The sequence below is a fragment of the Vicugna pacos genome, chromosome 22 (assembly GCF_048564905.1).
Source record: "Vicugna pacos chromosome 22, VicPac4, whole genome shotgun sequence".
Taxonomy (NCBI): domain Eukaryota; kingdom Metazoa; phylum Chordata; class Mammalia; order Artiodactyla; family Camelidae; genus Vicugna; species Vicugna pacos.
This window is the reverse complement of record NC_133008.1, coordinates 22875005-22894851: the sequence shown is the minus strand read 5'-3', so window position 1 is coordinate 22894851 and position 19847 is coordinate 22875005. Positions and strand designations below refer to the sequence as shown.

The following is a 19847-nucleotide window of genomic DNA, read 5'->3' as shown; positions in this document are numbered from 1 at the left end:
AGGATGAATGAAGTGAGTATGGGGCTTCCCAAATCTGCAAAGTGTAGAGGTCTGGGATCTGAAGTGTGGTGGGCCTGGGTTCAAGTCTGCCTCTGCAGATGACTTCGCAAGTGTGACCTTGGGCAAGTCACTCTGTTGCCTCTGAATGAAGTGTGAGTGCTCCTCAGGCAACCCTACTGGAATGTCACAGGAGCCAATGTGATGGCTGACCAGCAGGTGCTTCATAAACTGTAAAGTGTGGTGCCAGCCTCAGTGAATGACATGCCCATCACACACATTGCTCAGGGGCCTCCTCTGGCAGTTCTACTGAATCAACAAGGAGATGAAGCTTTAGTCCCCTCAAGAAATTCAGGGACTGAGGGGAAAAAAGGAGACTTGAGCAATCGGGGATAGGGAAGGCCTGGGGTGGGACAGCATGGCTTGATCTCCACACCTCGTCTCTGCCCACCAAGACCCACAGTGAGGCACTTCCAGCCCCCAGAGTGGAGAGCCATCTAGAATTCAGCCCTTCCCCAGTACAAATGGGGAGTTCATGTCCCAGAGAGGGTGCAGCCACACCAAGATCACCCAGTGACAGAGGAAGGAGAGATCCCAGGCCACCTCCCTCTCATCTGCCAGGTTTAAGGTGGCAAACCTGTTTTCTGAGCAGCTGTGACTCAGTGATGTGTGTTTATTCCCAAAGCCCAGGGAGATCAGATTCCACAGGGGGATGAGGGATCACCCCGCCTTCCTCCGGCCCAGCTCCTCCTCCACGGTACCCTCAGATGCGGATGTGGAAGGTGCTGTGTGCAAAGAGGAGAGGAGTCTGTCATCGGGCAGTGGGTAACCTTCCCTCTTCCTCCTCCCCGACACTCCCGCCGCCTCCCGAGGCCGGCAGGGAGCCACGGGAGCAGGAGATGGACCATCTCAAAAAACCCTAGGTCGTGGCCCTCCTGACCCCTACAGGGGTTGAGATGACATCACTTTGCTTTTTTTTTTTTTTGCTTTTTTTTTTCCAATTGAAGTCTAGTCAGTTTACAATGTTGTGTCAATTTCTTGTGTACAGCATCATGTTTCAGTCATACATATACGCAAATTCCTTTTTATATTCTTTTTCATCATGTATTACTACAAAATATTGAGTATAGTTCCCTATGCTGTACAGTGGAAACTTGTTGTGTATCTATTTTATATACAGTAGTTAGTATCTGCACATCTCAAACTCCCAATTTACCCCTTCCCACCCCCTTTCCCCCGGTAACCATGTTTCTTGTCTCTGTCTGTGAGTCTGTTTCTGTTTTGTAAATAAGTTCATTTGTGCCTTTTTTTTTTTTAGATTCCACACATAAGTGATATTGTATGGTATGTCTTTCTGTTTTGGAGAGCATATTGCTTTGGACTGGAGTTTACATCCTGGCTCTGTCTCAGACGCTGGCTGGCTCCCTGTCTCTGGGCCTCAGTTACTCTTCTGTAAAATGGGGATAATAGCTGTCTCTCCCTCAAAGGGTGGTAATGTGAGGGCTAAGGGGACAAATGTGCAGGGCAGGACACACAGAGGATGCTCAGTGGCAAGGGATTCGTCCTGATGTCATTATCCGTGTCTCTATGTCAAGAGACCAGCCTTGCTTATCCCAGGTTAGAGGAAGGAAGCGCTTTGCAGGCAAGGACACCACCAATGGTAATAACTACAACAGCTATGGTTATTACACACACAGTTATTGAGCACCTACTGTGTGCCAGGCACTGCTCTAAATTCTTCCCATGTACTAACTCAGAGGTCAGTGAATTTTTTTCTGTAAAGGGCCATGTAGTTGATATTTCCAACTTTGCACAATGACTCAACTCTGCCTCAAAGCTCAAAAGCAGCCGTAGACAATATGTACACAAATGGCCATGGCTGTATGCCAATAAAACTATTGATGGACATGGAAAGTGAATTTCATATCACTTTCGTGTGTTGTGGAGCATGATTTTTACTTGATTTTCCCCCCAACCAATTAAAAATGTAAAAGCCATTCTTAGCTCATTGGAGGTACGAAAGCAGGTAGCAAGGCGCCCCCTGTATCAACTCATTGAACCCTTGCTATCTACAGCATGGGCTCTGATTCTCCCCAGGGCTGCCAAGTACAGCTGTACGGTCTGTTCACCGCAAAATGTTCGAGCAAGACAAGGCTGAAGTCCAACCATGTTCCACTCACCCAAAGAGCTGTGTCCACCCACAGGAGGTGTCCACAAGGTCTCCATCCCCATTTTAAAGATGTAGGGACTGAGACCAGGGAGGGTAGGAAATTTCCCCAAGGTCACAAATGAACGAATGGAGGAAATTTCCCAAACGGAGTCTGTGAACCTGTTCCATAAGAGCCCCTCTCATACACATGGAAATGGATTGTGTAGGGTGGCAAGGAGTGTCACCTGAGGAAGTCTGGCGCCCGAAGGATCATGTTCTGGAAGTCTTCCAGGGACAGCCGCCCATCGTGGTCCCCATCGGCCTCATCCAGCACCTTCTCACACACCAGGCTGACCTCCTCAGCACTCAGCTCCCCCCGCGTCAGCTTGGTCACCGTCTGCTCCAGGTCCCAAGCGCAGATGTAGTCATCATTGTTAAAGTCTGTGGCATGGAATGGATGGGGACATAGGGGAAGGGGACAGCAGGTGGCAGGCAGGCTGGGCCAGTTGTGGGCGCATCTTGTCCCCATGTTACAGAGAAGGAAACTGCGGCCCCGGAGGGAACCCAAGACCCTGGGTAAAAGCTGGATCTTGCTTTGGAATTGGGCAGGGACCTGCTGGGAAATCATTCATTCACTCAACAAGCATTTGTTGAGCACCTACTATGTGCCAGGCGTGTACTAATTGTTTTTCATTCATTCCCTCTTTCATTCATTTCCACAGTGCTGACTGTGTGCCAGCCACTGTGATAAATTTTCATGCACTCTTTCATTCATTCGACAAGTTTTTATTGAATACCTACTGTGTGCCAGGAACTAAGACAGTAGTGACCAAAACAGACGATGTCATTGCCCTTGTGTCTCCTCAGAGAGAAAGTTGGTAAGAAGTGAGCAGATCTGGGCGGGAGGGTATAGCTCAGTGGTAGAGTACTGCTTAGCATGCAGGAGGTCCTGGGTTCAATTCCCCAGGACCTCCATGCTAGGATGTGGCAGGGAGAGTGGCAGGGGGGAAAGGGAAAGGCTAGTTTTGACCTAAATTTCAAGGTGAGAAGGATCCAGGGGAAAGATATCCTAGACAAAGGGCACAGCAGAGGCAAAGGCCCGGAGGCAGAAAGAGTTTGATGTGTTTGGAGAGACATTTGTGATGGCAGAGCAGCCCCTGGCCCAAGACCTGGTCTTATTCCCACTTCCCCCACCTCCGGGGCCCTACACGCACCATAAATTTTAAAAGCGTAGTAGGCTTTGAGGTCACGGGGAGCCATTTCGCTCATCACAGAAAACATGTCCAGGAAGTTGTCCAAGGTCATGTGACCATCCCCGTCCTCCGAGAAGACCTGGGCGATCCTCTGACGGAAGGGGTTGTCCTAGAGACAGGAAGCAGGGAGGCCAGCCCCAACTAGGGTCTGGGGCAGGAGAGGGGCTCCACGTGGTCTCACTGTCAGCACCCACCTTCCTAGGAACCTCCAAGTACCCCCCATCAAGACTCCCTCCCTCTCAAGGTCCCTGGAGAGGACTTTAGGCAACTTTACTCCCGCTCCTGTGATCTGGGTGGTGTTGATCCCACTTCCAACTCCAGAGGCAGTCCCATGACCCAGGTGAGGCCAATCAGAGATTTCCATTCACCTAGCAACCGTGAGTACCTCCAGGATGGGCATGTAACTCAAACTGGCCAATCAGAGGCTGCCCTGAGACAGTTTCTGAAAAGCTGGGATGGAGAGACCTATTTTTGCTCACTGCAGAGCTGATGGGAGGAAATCTGGGGTAGTTGGGGGTTTCCCTTCACCACCGCAAGAGGACAGGCTGCCTCTTCCCTGGAGAAGCTGAAAGATGGAGGAAGATTCCCACACACAACCTCAGAGACCCTGGTTCCAGTCGTACCTGATGCTGCCCTGATCCTTGCGTTTTGTGGTTCACGTGATCCAACCCATTCTATCCCTCTTGAATGAGGTTTCTGTCCCTTGTAATAAAATAATCTCTACTCACAGTCACTCACCCCACAAGTCCTCTCCAGAGTCACAAACTATGTGTCAAGCATCCAGTTGAGAAGAACCTGCATTTAATAGCTCCTACTATGTAAAGAACTAATGTTCCAGGAGGACTTGTCATGCCACAGACCCTGTGCTGAGCCCCTTACCTGCATTGTCCTGTCTCATCTTCCCAACAAACCAGGGTTTGAGTCCTGTCTCTGTCATGTCCTAACTGTGCCTATGAACAAGTAGCTTAACCTCTCTGAACCTCAGTTTCTTCATCTGTAAAATGAGACTAATTGTAGCACCCACCTCATAGGAATGCAACAAGGGCTACCTCTACTGTTTTTTTTCCCTCCCTGCCCCACAGTCTGGGCATACCTTCAGCTCAGGCATGGTGCCAATGAGCTCATAGGGCACCTTCACATCAGGGCAGCTGGTATAGTCGAGAGGGACAAGCTGGGGGGCCAGATCCTGATAGCGATAGTAGAGCCTGGTATGGGGAGGGAAACAATGAGAAAGACTGGGAGACGGGGGGTGGGCTTGCCTCCTCTCTCACTCTCACACCTGCTCACTCTACTCTGAAGGATGCTGTGTCCCCAAGAGCCATCGGCTCTGGGCCCAACCCGCATGCACACAGAGCCAGACCCAGGCACATTTATCCCCCTGGGGACAGGACCAAGGTAGACAGCCTCAGAGAAAGGGGGAATTAGACTCAGGGAAGCAAGCCAGGGAGAAAGAAGGATTTCCTGGTGGAGGGGGCATTGGTGCCCGGCTTTGAAACATGAGTCGAATCTTACCAGGCAGATAGGGTTGGCAGAAAAGAGAATGCTTAAGGTAAGGTCATTCAACATGAGAATTCAGAGAATCTGAGCCAATCTATGAATCTCTGGCTATCATCAGGCTATTGGCAAGACCCTGCCTCTAAAGACCCTCATCTCTCCCTCCATCATGTGGGACAGGGTCCCCTCAAGGGTCCCCAGAGCAAAGACAAAAGGCTAATATTTGAAAGGGTTAATGAAAGGCATTTTGCAAAACACCAAAGGCCATATCCAATACCTAGATTGCTAGGCCATCTCTCCACTCCAGTGCCCTCACCTGGTGATGCCATACTGTCCTTGGGGCCTGCTGAGCAGCAGCCTTATGGAGCCCACCCTTGATGGGTCAGAGGTCCCCAAGTTGCCAGGGACTGTCTCTGAGGGGTACAGGAGCCCCTGGATCACATGATGGCTAGGAACTTGAGGAGGGGGTATCTGGAACTTCAGTCCTGGGTCCCCTCGGAGAATAGCCTGGGTTTGGGTTTGGGTTTCTGTATGACCTTGAGCAAGTCCCTCTTCTCTTCCCCTTGGTAGGTCTGTCTAACAAGACGCTTGAGACAGGCAGAATGTTAGCCCTCAAACTCCTTGGGGCTCTGCCCATCTACCCAGGGGCCTGGGGTCACCATCGCCTGTCCGAGCCTCAAGTTTCCCCATCAGTAATCCAATTGTGATGGCCAAGGTGACCCCGCAAGCTGTCCTCACTCTGACAATGGGGCTCACTGGTGAGAGGTGTGCCCATCAATAATGGATGTCCTGTGCCCACACAACTGGGGCCTTGGCCTCGATCACTCTGAAGCCAAACCCCAGCCAGCTTGGGTTTCACAGCTCCAAGTTCATGGGTCAAGGCCTCTGGACAATGACTCCATGGGCCGAGTGATGAGGTGGAATAGCCGCCCATGCCCATCTGGCTCACACCAGGGACCTGCAGCCGCCTCAGGCCTCCTCCCCAAATCCAACCTTAATGCCGACCCCACAGCCCAGGGCTGCCCCTGGTTCCCAGCCTCTTCAAGGCTGGCCTCAGGAGGATCTGCCCCTCCGCAGCTCACACGCTCTCTACGGCTCCCTGCTGCCCTTGGGAGAAAGCCCAGCTCGTCAGCCTCGAGGCAGGACAGTGTGACCAGATGCGAGTCCCCAGTCTTCCGTCTCAGCGTCCATCCACTGACCATGCATGCGATCTCATTATCACTCAAACCCCTGTGAAGCACTGAGTGCAGTCAAATTGCAAATCCAGCAACATACAGACAGTTTCCAGGTCTTCCCTTGCTTCCTCCCCAGACTGACCTCATGATTTCCTTCCTCGTGAAGAAGGTGCAGTCCTGCCGAGAGAGATTTTGGCTTGGTCCAGACCCTGCCTGGTTGGGAAGGGGGGACCTCCTTCCTCTCCCACAACCCCAAGCCCATCGCTGCCTGCTGCCACACACAGAGTGACGCCAGGATAGCTGGCTGACTGCACACCAGGGACGAAGGGATGCTGTCCGCATTTCTCAGGCCAGGAAACCAAGGCTGCCAAACCCACTGGGGTCCAGCCCATCACCCCTACCTGATACGCTTCCAGCTGCTCATGAGTGAACACGGTCTGCTTGTTGCCCATGGTGAAGACCACCGCCTCCTGGAATACTCTGGAACACGCTGCCTAAGCCCCCAGTCTCCTCAGGGCCACACGGGTTGCCAGGCTGCCACGCACCAGTGTCTGGGCAAATGTCCCTGCCCGGGCTGTCACCTGCCCACCCGCCCCATCACCCCCAGGCTGGGTGAGACTCAAGTTACAGCCGAGCTCTCTGGGCAACAGCCTGGGTGTGTCTACAGCCACCAGGGCAAGAAGGGTTGTGGGAGGTCACAGGGCAGACCTCAGTGGGGAGACCACACCTGCCACCACCAGGTGAGACTGGGGTTATGGGGCACCTTTGAGAGATGGGCAAGGTGGTGGAGAGGCTGTGAGCACACTCAAGGTCAAATTCTAGCTCTCTACCCACTAGTGTTGTGGTCTTAGACAAGTCATCTGGTTTCTCTGAGCCTTGTTTGTAAGTTGGAAATTATATTAGTACCTACCAAGTAGAGTTGTTCTGAAGATGTAATGAGATAATTAACGTAACCAAAAAAAAATTGAGCATTGGGATATAAGCCAGTTCTAGGCACATAATGGTGAATAAGCTAGATGAGGTGTGCACTGGAGATGAGGGGGAACAGGAGGATGAAGATGCTGCTGTTGCTTGAGAAAAGCAATTCAGTGTCTAAATTTGGGTTATATAACACAGTTGTTCTTTATTGCAGGACTTGTCAGAGCTTTTAATACGCTAATATGCACCATGCATCCTTCAAGGTGTAGATACAATGTAGCGGCTGCCCATCTTGAGGGTGATGGAACTGTTCTCCATCTTGGTTGTAGTGTTGATGACGTGGCTGCATTCCTTTGTCAAAGCTCATAGTACTGTAAACTGAAAAGGGTGCGTTTTATGGATTGTAAATACATTTTTAAATGGTAACAATAATAAAAATAATTTAGGGGGGTTGGGGAAGGTAGTAATTAGGTTTTATCCAGTCATAACAAGGAACGATGCACTGATTCCTGCTACATCATGGATGAACCTCAAAACCATGACACTGAGTGAAAGAAACCAGACACAAAAGGCCACGTGCTGTATGATTCCATTTATCTGAAATGTCCAGAATAGGCAAATCCACAGGCTACAAAATAGATTTGTGGTTGCCAGGGGCTGAGGGAGGGGGATGGGAGCAACTTCTTATGGGTATGTAGGGTTTCTTTTTGAGGTGATGGAAATATTCTGGAATCAGATAATGGTGAAATTGCACAACACTGTGAATGTACTAAATGCCTCTGAAATGTGAACCTTAAAGGGTGACTTTGATGATATGTGAATGGTATTTCAGCTTTAAAAAAATTGTACATACGTTTTTACAGCAGCCTTATTCATAATCTTCATAAACTGGAAACAACACAGACGTCCCTCACCTGGGGCATGAGTAAACAACCTGTGGTTTGTCCACACAATAGACTACCCCTCCGCCATAAAAAAGAATGGGCTCTTGATACACATAACGTGAATGAATCTCAAATCCATTATGCGAAGTGAAACAAGTCTCTTTTCTTTCAAAGGACTCAAGAGGCTACCTGCTAGATGATTCCATTTATGGGACATTCTCAAAAAGACTATAGAGGAACAGGCTGCCAGGAGCTGGCAGGTGGGGGGGTGGGGGGGAGCAAGGGAATTTTGAGGGTGATGGAATTCTTCTCTATCTTGATTGTAGTGTTGGTGACACGACTGTGTTTCTTTGTCAAATCTCAGTACTGTACACCAAAAAGGGTGCATTTTATGGCTTGTAAATACCTTTTTTGATATATTTTTATTGATATATAAATAAAAGTCAGTTTACAATGTGTCAGTTTCTGGGGTACAGCACAATACTTCAATCATATAACAACATACATATATTCGTTTTCATATTCTTTTTAACCATGTTACTACAAGATATTGAATATAGTTTCCTGTGCCATACAGTATAAACTTGTTGTTTATCTATTTTATATATAGCAGTTAGTATCTGCAAATGTCAGACTCCCAATTTATCCCTTCCCAACCCCTTCCCCACCTGGTAACAATAAGTTTGATTTTTATGTCTGTGAGTCTGTTTCTATTTTGTAAATATATTTGTTTTTTGTTTTTTTTTTTTAGATTCCACATATAAGTGATATCATATGGTATTTTTCTTTCTCTTTCTGGCTTACTTTGCTTAGAATGACATTCTTCAGGTCCATCTATGTTGCTGCAAATGGCATTATTTTATTATTTTTTATGGCTGAGTAGTATTCTATTGTATAAATATACCACAACTTCTTTATCCAGTCATCTATCGATGGACATTTAGGTTGTTTCCATGTCTTGGCTATTGTAAATAGTGCTGCTGTGAACATTGGGGTGCATGCATCTTTTTGAATTAAGGTTCCCTCTGGATATATGCCCAGGGATTGCTGGATCATAATACATTTTTTTAAATTATGACAATAACAAAACTAGTTTTTTTGTTTTGAGGGGGAATAGTAATTAGGTTTTTTTTTTTTAATGGAGGCACTGGGGATTGAACCCTGGACCTAATGCATGCTAGGCATGCACTCTACCACTGAGCTATGCCCTCCCCCCCCTTTTTTTATTTTGCTGTAACCATCCCCTCCTTTACAAAAAAAATGCCATACCCTCCCCTTTCTTTTTTAGTTTAATTAATTAATTTATTTTAAACTTTTAAAAAATGGAGGTACTGGGGATCAAACCCAGGACCCCATGCATACTAAGCGTGCACTCTACCACTGAGCTATAACCTCCCCATATAACGTTCTTAAAATGACAAAATTATAGAAATGGAAAACAGATTGCTGGTTGCCCAAGTGCAGAGATAGGGCTAGGTGGGTACGGCTATAAAAATGCAACCAGAGGGATCTTTGTGATGATGGAACTGTTCTGTATCCTGCCGGTAGCAATGTCAATCTCCTGGTTGTGATATTGTGTTATAGTGTTGCAAGATATGATCATCGGGGGAGACTTAGTTAAGAATACGCAGAATATCTCTGTACTATCTCTTTGTTTTTAAAATATTTTTATTGTGATGAGATACAACAGTTACCATCTTGACCATTTGTAAGTGGACAGTTCAGTGGTATTCAGTTCATTCACATTATTATGCAACCATCACCACCACCCTTCCCTATAGCTCTTTCATCTTGTAGATCTGAAACTCTGGCCCCATTAAACACTAACTCCTGTGGGGAGAGTATAGCTCAGTGGTAGAGTGCCTGCTTAGCATGCATCAGGTCCTGGGTTCAATCCCCAGTACTCCTGTTAGAAATGAATAAGCCTAATTATCTGCCCCCTGGGGGAAAAAAATCCCACTAACTCCTCATTCTTCCCTCCAGCCCCTGGCACTTAACAATCCTACTTTCCATTTCTATTCATTTTCCTATTCCAAGTGCCTCACATAAGTGGAATCACACAGGATTTGTCCTTTTGTGACTGGCATCTCTCACTTAGATATAATGTCTTCAAGGGCAGCCACGTTGTAGCCTGTGTCAGAATTTCCTTCCTTTTTAAGGAATCTTACAGTGGATGGCCTCATAGTGGGCAACAGTATAGGCTGAAATACAGTTTGTGACTCAGTTTCCCTGCCTATAAAATCAGGGTGGTTTACATAACAGGGTGGCTGTGAGAGTTAATGAGATGATCCATTTGCATCCATGTAAAGTATTAGCTGTTCTCGTCATCATCATCATCCTGCCCATTTTATAGAAGAGGAAAGAGAAGCTCAGGGAGGTCAGGCCACTTGCTCCAGGGCACACAGCCTTCAAAGTGCCAAAAAAGGAGCTCCAAAACCACTGGTTTGACTGAGGGAGAACAGAATTCCCTCACCTGAGTCTGTCCTGTCTCTCCCTGAGGAGTTGACACTGCCGGGGACGGCCGCATGAGTAAGCCGGCGCCATCTGGTCGCCCCCATCCGCTGGCACGGGAAAGCCCGAGCTCACTTGGCAATCTCACCAATTCCTGAATGCCAAAGGGTGAGCCTCTGACTGGAGAATTGGGCAGTCGTTTGCTGCCCCCTGCAGATAGAAAGGGGGAAATGCAGGCACCGTGCCCCTCTTTGTCAGGCCTCCTCCAGATTTGGGGGACGCTCCCTTTTTCTCCCTCTTCCACCCGCTAATCCCCTCCCCGACCCCCGTCACCAAAAAAGGTCCCTAGCACAATGTGGGCAACAGCAGGCCAAAGTTAAATGCACAAGTGCACATAATTTTGGACTCAGCAATTCCACTGCTAGAGATTCAGGCCACTTGCAAAACTCAGGTAAGATTTGTGGGAGGTAGACGGTCATTGGTAGGGAGGACTTCTCTCAGCCATCCAGCCTTTGAGGAAGGTGTGATGGAGGTATACCTGCTGTCTTGGAAAGAGTTTCAAAACATTTTGGTAAATGAAAAGCACAGAGGAACACTGTAAAATGATTATGAATCAATAAAAATGTAAAAAAAAAAAAAAAGAAAGAAAAGCACAGAGGAAGATGAGTCACACTACAAAATATAAAGTTTAAAAGGATAGAAAGAAACAAAAAGAGAACTATGTTTGATTATGACAATAGGTCTGCTTATTCAACAAATTACTTGTGATCTCAGGGAATTAAAAAAAAAAAAAAACCAACTCATTGGAGTCCCAAGTGTTACGACACTGATAGCTCAGGGGTTTTGGTATACCTTATGCAACTATTTTCTCTTATTGCAGCCTCAAAGCCAAAGTGACTGAGAATCAACATTTTTATTCTCAGGAAAACCAAACCTTGCTGCAACTCTACCCAAGGAATGAAGGCGTCTGGAGTGAGCCCAAGAGAAACAAGATCTATGTCCATACAGAGACCTACACTGATGTTCACAGCAGCTCTATTCATTATAGCCACAAACTGGAAACAACTCAGGTATCTATCCACAGGTGAGTGGATAAACAAATTGAATACATTTATGTACAATGGAATAACGCTCACCAGGAAAAATGAAGTACTGTTATACCAAACAACAGGAAGAATCTCAAACACGTTATTTCTGGTGAAAGAATTCTAACTCGAGAGAACACGTTATGATTACCCGTATATTAAACTTTAAAAAAAGACAATTATATCCTACAGTGACAGAAAACATATTTGGAGTTGCCTGGGGAGAGGGATGGGGGAATTAGCTGGAAAAGAGAACAAAGGAACCTTGGGGTGATGGAATGTTCTTTATCTTGGTTGTGGAAGCGATTACATAGGTGTACAAATGTGACAATACTTATGAAAGGGTACAGTTTAAATGGGTGCGTTTTACTGATTATAAATTGTACGTCAACAGAATCGATTTTTAAAACTATTTTAAATACCACCAACATATATTTCACTTAATACCGTCATTTACCGGAAGCTGAAAAATAACTAGTATTTAAGTTTTCAAAATTAGGTTACCTATTGAACCCTCAAAATATGTCAGAAAAAGAGAACAGAACATCCACATAAGCGCAAAACACTCAAGAAAACATTGCGTTTTAGCAAGCAGGGTCTTTGCCACATCGGCTTCCCAGGTCTAGGTGCCCAATGCGGGGGAAAACTGAAGTGGGCACCAAAACCGGAAGTGTGGCACGAGACGATGACTCTCCAAGCCCTCCCCGGAACCAGGAAGTGTGGCCCGAGTCTAGAGATGAAGGGCTCACGCGCACCGCCTACCTCGACCAATCAAAATGAATGGAGGCGGGCCTTCGGGTGGAAATAGTGTTATCAAACAGGAAGTGTGACATTTACGTCCCGAACTTGAGACGGGCGCCATGGAGGCCTACGAGCAGGTCCAAAAGGGGCCCCTGAAGCTGAAAGGCGTCGCAGAGCTCGGCGTGACCAAGCGGTAAGCCTTGAGAGCCCGTGGGACACCAAATTCTGCCCCTTTAAGCCTCTTTCTGAGACCCCGGGGTGCTGCCCTCTGACCCGCCACTGCTGCCTCTTACCCCCGTCTCCCTTCCCAGGAAGAAGAAAAAGAAGGACAAAGACAAGGCGAAACTTCTGGAAGCGATGGGAACGAGCAAAAAGAACGAGGAGGAGAAGCGGCGCGGTCTGGACAAGCGGACCCCGGCCCAGGCGGCCTTCGAAAAGATGCAGGAGAAGCGGGTAAGGCGGGTGGAGAGCCTAGGGATGCTCCGTGTCGCGGGCCCGGGTCTCCCAGGGTGGATGCTGAGGCAGGGCCCGGAAACTCGGGTGAGGGGGAGCGGTCAGAGAGGACCTAATTCTGGGGAGAAGATGCTGCATGAGTAAGAGAGGAAGAGTCCACGGCGGGGAAGCTCCGAGGACAGGAAGCTCCTCTGGCCGGAGTGGACCGCAGAGCGGAGCGGCAGAGACGCCGTTTGGATTCCAGCGCTGTCGCTCATTTGCCCAGTGATACTGGGTCAGTGACTCATCTGTCCGTGCCTCAGTTTCCTCATATGTAGGGGTCAGGATAATGCTTTCACCTAAGAGGGATAAGAACTTCGGATGAAGTCATGCCGGTAAACGGCACTCAGTCTAGCATAAAATCAATGCTTAGTTAATGTTAGCTGTTGGTATTAAGTGGGCATGCTCGCTGCTGTAAGTCACCAGGAAGTGTTTCCATGACGACTTCAGCAGGTTCAAGTATATTGTATTTAAAAGCCACTGATAAATAACTTTTCTTGATTAAACACTTAATAAATTTGGGTGGTGAGGGATAGGAGAGGTTAGTGTAGGATAGGTAAGTTCTGCCCATTATGCTTGGGGGAGGGAATAATCAGTTTGGTTCAGTGGTTCTCACTTGGGACTGTTTTGTGCCCCACCTCCAACCCCAAGAAGACATTTGACAATGTTTGCAGACGTTTTTGTTTGTTACAGTTTGGGCGTCAGGGGTAGGGCGGTGCTACTGGCTTCTAGTGGGTAAAGGCCAGGGATGCTGTTCAACGTCCGACAGTGCCCCCCACAGCAAAGAATGGTCAGGCCTAAAATGTCAGTAGTGCCGAGGCTGAGACACCCCAACCCTGACCTGGGTGATTGATCCACTGGTATCGGTGAAAGTTAACTCACTACTCCCAGGCCTAATTGAGTCATACGAGGGGCAAAAAGAGAGAGAGACCCACCCGCTTTGACAGAACTGACCTGTGTCCCATTCTGTGTCTGCTGCTGTGGTGGTGTAACTCTGGCTAAGTTGGCTAACTTTCTACACCTCAATTTCCTCATCTGTAAAGTGGGACTCGAGTCCCTACCTCATAGGTTTAGAGAATTTAACAAGTGAATGCACTTAAGTCCCTTCCTTAAAGTTATAGTCAGAGGCAGAGCTGGGATTTTACTGCTACACTCAGGGTGGAGTCGGGGAGAGGCTCACGCAACTGTCAAGGTGACTAATAATGGCTACTCAGAGTTGGGCAGTAGTAGTGGAAGTGATGGAAGGTGTCAAGTTTGGGATAGGTTTTGAAGGAAGAACGGCCAGATTAGCTGATGGATTGGTTGTGGACTGAGAAAGAGGAATCAAGGAAGACCAAGATGGGAGAATTTGGCAGGAGAAGCTGGATGAATGAAGGTGCTGTTCACTGAGATAGAAAGGACTTCACGTAAAGCAGGTTTCTAAAGCAGGGGATCAAGGTCTTGGTTTTAGAGAGAAGTTAAATTTGAGGTATCTGTTAGAAATCCAAGCAGAGAATTCTCGTGAATGGTTCGATATCTGAATCTGCAGTTTGGAGGAAGAGTCTGCGCCCAGACAAATGAGAATTGCTCTGGGACCAGATGAGATCCTTGAGGAGGGGTAGTGACAGAAAAAGTGTAGCATCTGGCCTCTGGTAATTATAGGGTAGCAGAAAGGAAACTTCAAAGGAGCACGGGAAGGGAGGATGCCAGGAGGGAGCGTGTCCTTAGGACCCGAGTGGAGAAAGTTCTTCAAGAAGGAAGACGTGATCAACTGTTATAATCTGGCAAGAGATCTAGTGGGCTGAGCACTCGGAGCCCTCATTTGGCATCTGGAATGAGGAGGAAGAAAGGTTGATTAGAGTGGTTCTAAGTGGGGGTGGGGCAAGGCAGACATGGAGACAAGGATTAGAAATAAGTCTTGGGAGATATGCTGTCAAAGGGGACGGAGAAACGGGCCTGTAGCTAGAGGGTGCAAAAGTCCAGGTGAAATTTTTGTTGTTGGTATTGAAGACCAGAAGTATTGCTGTGGGTTTTGTTTGACCCAGAAGACAAAGAGATGAGATGGGTGAGAGAGAGAAGGGAGCAGGTGTGGGCAAAGCGTGGTACAGCTGGAAATCCAGATGCCCACATGGAAGTGTTAGATTGAGCACAGAGAGTTTTATGGGCTGGACGGCTCCTGGAAGGAAGGCCCCAGCCTGTTGGAAGGGACAGGGCTTGGTATCTCCAGCCCCCTCTTCCTCTGTGCATTCTGGTCCTCATTTTTCTGTTGTCTGTGAAATGGGGTTGGTGACAGCACCTGAGGCACCTGTGAACTCGGTGCATGGAATGGGAAGAGGGAGGACAGAGGCCTGCCAAATGCCTGGCAGTGGTGACAGCTGGTCAAGTCAGTGTGGCCTCTTGTGAGGAGACGTGGGCTCACGGCAGCCGGAAGAGGCAAAGGTGGACAAGGCAGGTACTCCAGAGGGGAGTGTCAGCCTAGCGAAGGCTGCCTGGATGCAGCGAGGATGAGAAGGCAGCGTACAAGAGGAGGGATGTGGGGGAGCAGCCAGGTCCAGTCACCAGTACCTCTCATGCTTTTGTGGGTCTGACTGGGCTTAGCTGGGTGGTTCTTCTGCTGGCCTCCCTTGGAGTCCGGTGCAGTCAGTGGCAGTGGGGGCTGGAGGCCCAGCTGGGCTGGAACATCTGAGATGGCTTCACCATCACATGTCTCGTGCCTCGGTGCTCCTTCCATGGCCTCTCTCCCCATGTGTCACCTCCTTCTCCAGGTCCTTGCTTTCCAGCAAGATCAGCAGACTTTCTGCATGGTGGTTGCCTTCCAAGAGCACAAAGGAAAAGCTGCTGGGTCTTACGGCTTCAGTCCAGCACTGGCACTGCATTCTGTTAAGTAAACTGAGCCCAGAGTCAGTGTGGCAGAGGACTGCACCAGGGCACCAGTGCCAGGCAGCTCAGTCTGTGGGGTGGGGATGTACCAACGAGAGAGAGTCAGCCACAGTCATCCACGCGTAAGTGGAGAACTAGGTGCATCCCCATGTCTGGCTGGCTCTGCAGTGTGTGCTTTTCACTCACCAGGTACCACTGGTGTTGGACACCAGTGGTGGGGCAGGTTGCGGTGGGACAGGATGCATATTCCAGAACCGTGCTTCTCAAGGTGATCTGGACCTTGTTGCGCTCTCAGTGCTGCGGACTGTCACTGGAGCACCTGCTATGTGTCAAGCCTCTTACTTTCATTTCTCTTCTTTTCTCGAACCCCGTCTGAGTCTTTGTTTTTCAACACACTGAGAATGCAGTCAGTTCCCTGAGGATGCAGGAAGCACATGTGCAGCTCCCAGCAGAGGCTCTTTAAGTCAGTGCTAGTGCCTTTCCTGCCGCTCAGACCAAAGGGCAGCTGACATGGGTTCCCAGTGGAATGTGTTAGGGGCATCCCTCTTGGATGAACCCGAGTGGAGGTGAAGGAGGTGCAAGATGTACACCCTGAGACCGCCAGCCATTCTGAGTGTGAAGGCCAGGCTGGCCAGGGCTCCCAGCTTCCCTCTCATGCTGACCTGGGCTGCATCAGGCACATGACTCACCTCCATTTCTCTCCTCTCTTCAGCAAATGGAAAGGATCCTGAAGAAAGCATCCAAAACCCACAAGCAGAGAGTCGAGGTAAGTCCTGTGCTGATGGAGGAGACTGACCCATCAGGCTGGGCCCAGAGGTGAGGAGCCGGGCAGAGAAGCCATTGGAGTGTTGGTGGCGAGGGGGTTCACCCACCTTCCCCGGGGTCATTTAAGGGCAAGACCAGGGTCCTGGCATCTCTTAAGGCCTGGCTGGGTGGCTTTGAGAGGAGGGGTTCATTGAGGAGAGACAGGGTGTGGAGAAGTGGGAGTGGGCAGCGCCACATATGCCCAGTGCCCTGCTTGGGTCTGTGCTGACGCGGGCTTTCTCCTCGGCTTTCCCAGGACTTCAACAGACACCTGGACACACTCACAGAGCACTATGACATCCCCAAAGTCAGCTGGACGAAGTAGCCTCCCCGCCCAGGACAAGGAGTGGCGTCGGGGGAAGCAGAAGGCAAAGTTGGGGTTATGTTTGGTGCCTTTGGTTTTTTCCAGAAACATTCTTTTACAGACACCCTGGCATCTTCTGCCGAGCAGTGCTTTTCAGAGCAATTTGCCCTCATTCTGGAACTTGATTAAAGTAAGACTGTCCTTTAACTCTCTTTTGATTTCTTGGTAGCACATAGAAGATAAACCTCTTTAGTTTGGACTGGAAATTTTTGAAAGTTTATCCAGAGATTAAGATTATTTCTGTGTACCTGCTATGGAAAAGTGTTTTACTCCTGAGTCGTGTCTAATTCTTGTGACAGCCAGCCAGCTAGCTTTGCCTGGATGAACCTGACTCCAGAGGACAAGGAGCTGATGCCAACATGGACTGCAGCATGTAGACCCCTGTAGGGCCCTGCAGGGGCTGCCCTTCCAAGCTCCCTCTAGCTTGGGGCTTTTGCACTTCCATCCAGGGCCTGGGGAAGGCCCTTTCAGCTTCGTGGCCTTCAGACTGCCTCCTCGGCCACCGGGCCAGTGAGACAGTGCAGCTGGAGAAGCAGAACCACCTAAGGCAAGGATGGAATGTATGCCTGTGGCCAGCATGTGACCTCTTCTCCCAGGATCCCCATTCCAGACATGTCTAGCAGATGTTGCCTTGGCAGACATTGCCAGTCAAGCACAGCATTCTTTGCAGTGGAACCCAGACTCAGCCTGCCTTCTCACCCTCAACCCTAGGCTCTGAAGAGCCCCGCATATTTACTGATTGTTGGCACATCACATGTTTGGTGTTGCTGGCCTGACGACACCCCTCAGGTGAGAAGACCAAGGCAGAGCCCCAGCACAGACGTGGGGGCAGTCAGAGGGAGGACCCAGGGTCCTGTGCTGGAGAGCCAGGATCTTTGAGGGCCTGCACGGACCCGCCAGGTGAGGATCAAATTGCGTATTGCTGTTGGGAGAAAGGATGTTGACAGATGCTGAAAGAAAACAAAGAAAAGAAAAACCAAGTGTTTGGGACTGTCATGTGAAAGCAGAATAAAACAAAAAACAGTTATTAAATATAAGTCTGAGTGTCTTAATTATAGGCTGATTACCACTAGAAATGCTGCCTTTTGGATTATCACACACGAATGTACATACTGCAAAACCACTGTTCACCCTCAATTTGAAGGAAATTAGATGATGTGTGTTTCCACCTGTGGTTTGCAACCCACCCGAAAGAGGTGATTCACCTCTCATTAGCAGTGGCTTCTTTGGGTGGATTCCCACATCGACTGGTAGAAAGGCACTTTAGGCCTTGTCCATCCATGAGCTGGTTGTTGGGGTCTGTGAGCATGATCTTTTGGTGCTATGAAAAGCCTGCAGCCAGTACCAGGAAAGATAGATACTCCAATTCTTTCTAACAAGCTTCTTCAAAATTGAGTGACTTAAAGCAACAGTATTTTTCTTTCAACATTCTTTGGGTTTACTGCTCAGCTGCAGACTTCTGCTCCATGTAGTGTAGTTTAGTTCACTGTGAGCTGTGTTGACTTGCCAGGAGCCAGGAGGTCCTCTAGGACCTCTCTTCCCATAACCTGTTCCGTTGGCCAACACAAGTCATTGCCAAACACTCTGGGAAGAACTACACAAGGGCAGAAACACCAGGAGATGTGGTTTATTGGGGGCCATCACTGCTATAGTGTACCACAATGGTTCTCCAAATCTGTTGGACTCCTGGCAAGCAGTAAGCACCACTGATGCTGCCTGGAGTCAGGTTTGTCACTGAGATTTTTCAGAGCTCCCCTGGTGACCCCAGTGTGCAACGAAGCTTGAGAAACACTGGTCTACCACAATAAGTCTGGCCTGAGATGTTGTAGAGGTCAAATCTGGCTTATACATTAACTGCCAAGGATGAAATTCACATATGATTCAAATTCCCCCACAAATGGAGGAAAGGAGGTTACAAGTAATTTATGTGTAAAGAGTACTTACTGTGAAAGTATTCTTGGCCTTTGTTTCCTCAAAAGACTTTGGTCTTCCCAGCCCCCTTGATACTGTATTAAACATCTAAAATGCCCAGAGCAAGCCTGAAAGGAAATGTTCTGGAACAAGAGGGGTTACCTCTCCGTGGTAGCTTTCTTTATGCTTTAAACTCTTTGGCATTTTTCTCAGTAAGATGTAGTTTTGTAATTTTTTAAAAAGGGCATATTTTTATATAACATTGCAATGAATTGGGCATATTATGAGACTAGGTGTGATAGGATTTCTAAGAGACAATTGGTGTCAAAAAGCCTCTCGGCTACTTTGTGCAAGAATTCTTCCAGCCCAGGATTCACTTGATAATCTTTAGAGGTTCCAGTTTTCTTTGGATTTTCTTACACTTAACATCTCTACCCTAAGTAGAGAACATATGAGCACAGACTGCAAAAACTATCTTTCAACACCTCAGATGGAGACAGTAGAGAAGATAAAAGTGAGAGGCTGGCAGCCTGGGTAAATGGTTCTCATAACTGCAGAGTTGGGCTCAGGGCGCTGTGATGGTTCATTGGGATATAATGCAGGCATTTCTCAAAAGCCCGATTTCATAAAAGCAAACAAGATATAATTCAATTAATCAGGGGTCACAATATGCAATACCCACAGTGGCCGCTAATTATAGAAAGAAAACACGTGCTTTATGCCTAGGTTCAGTGGGGCATGGTTTTCAGGAGATTATTTCAGTCAATAAACTGGCACGCTTGTTCACTGACAAATGTTGACACTGACGGGTGACAGGAAGTGATTTGATAAGGCTTGATTGCCATTCACAGAGTTTGGCCTCTTTCCAAGTAACCACTACCTTACCTTCCATATAAAGGGTATCACAATTAGTAATTGTATATTTGTCTCCTAGATTTCCTGACCAGACTGAGTTCCATAGGGCTGGGAGCTAGGTGGGTTCCACCACCGGATCTCTCACCTAATTTGGCCCACAAAGTGGGGTTTTCCAGCTATTACGGCCTCAGTGGCCCAGCCAGGCAGCTAGAGAGCTCTCTGCTTCAGTCGGCCCCGCCCGACCCCGCCCGGCCCATCTTAGCCCCGCCCATCCTAGCCCCGCCCCTCTGGGCTTACTTCCGGGATGCTTGAGGAAGGACCAGGAAACAAGGGTCATCGGGCTTATTACGCCTGCGCAAGCTGCGCCGTGCGCCTGCGCATTCTTGGCAGCTCCTCCCCCGCCGGACATAACGGT

The 19847-nt window shown here is 48.5% G+C and overlaps 2 protein-coding genes across 2 annotated transcripts; one reads left to right on the top strand and one right to left on the bottom strand.

Moving 5' to 3' along the window:
• Window positions 1–760: 760 nt before the first annotated feature.
• On the bottom strand, window positions 761–6520 carry CIB3 (calcium and integrin binding family member 3). Its single transcript, XM_006199104.4, has 6 exons — window positions 6470–6520; window positions 6211–6245; window positions 4493–4604; window positions 3361–3508; window positions 2392–2587; window positions 761–782 (listed from the first exon to the last, which is right to left on the bottom strand). The coding sequence occupies exons 1-6, from the start codon at window positions 6518–6520 to the stop codon at window positions 761–763; spliced, it is 564 nt and encodes a 187-aa protein (XP_006199166.2).
• A 5674-nt stretch (window positions 6521–12194) lies between these two features.
• On the top strand, window positions 12195–16813 carry FAM32A (family with sequence similarity 32 member A). The gene is made up of 4 exons (XM_006199103.4): window positions 12195–12340; window positions 12459–12600; window positions 16211–16264; window positions 16559–16813. The coding sequence occupies exons 1-4, from the start codon at window positions 12267–12269 to the stop codon at window positions 16625–16627; spliced, it is 339 nt and encodes a 112-aa protein (XP_006199165.2). The 5' UTR covers window positions 12195–12266; the 3' UTR covers window positions 16628–16813.
• The last annotated feature ends 3034 nt before the right edge of the window (window positions 16814–19847 follow it).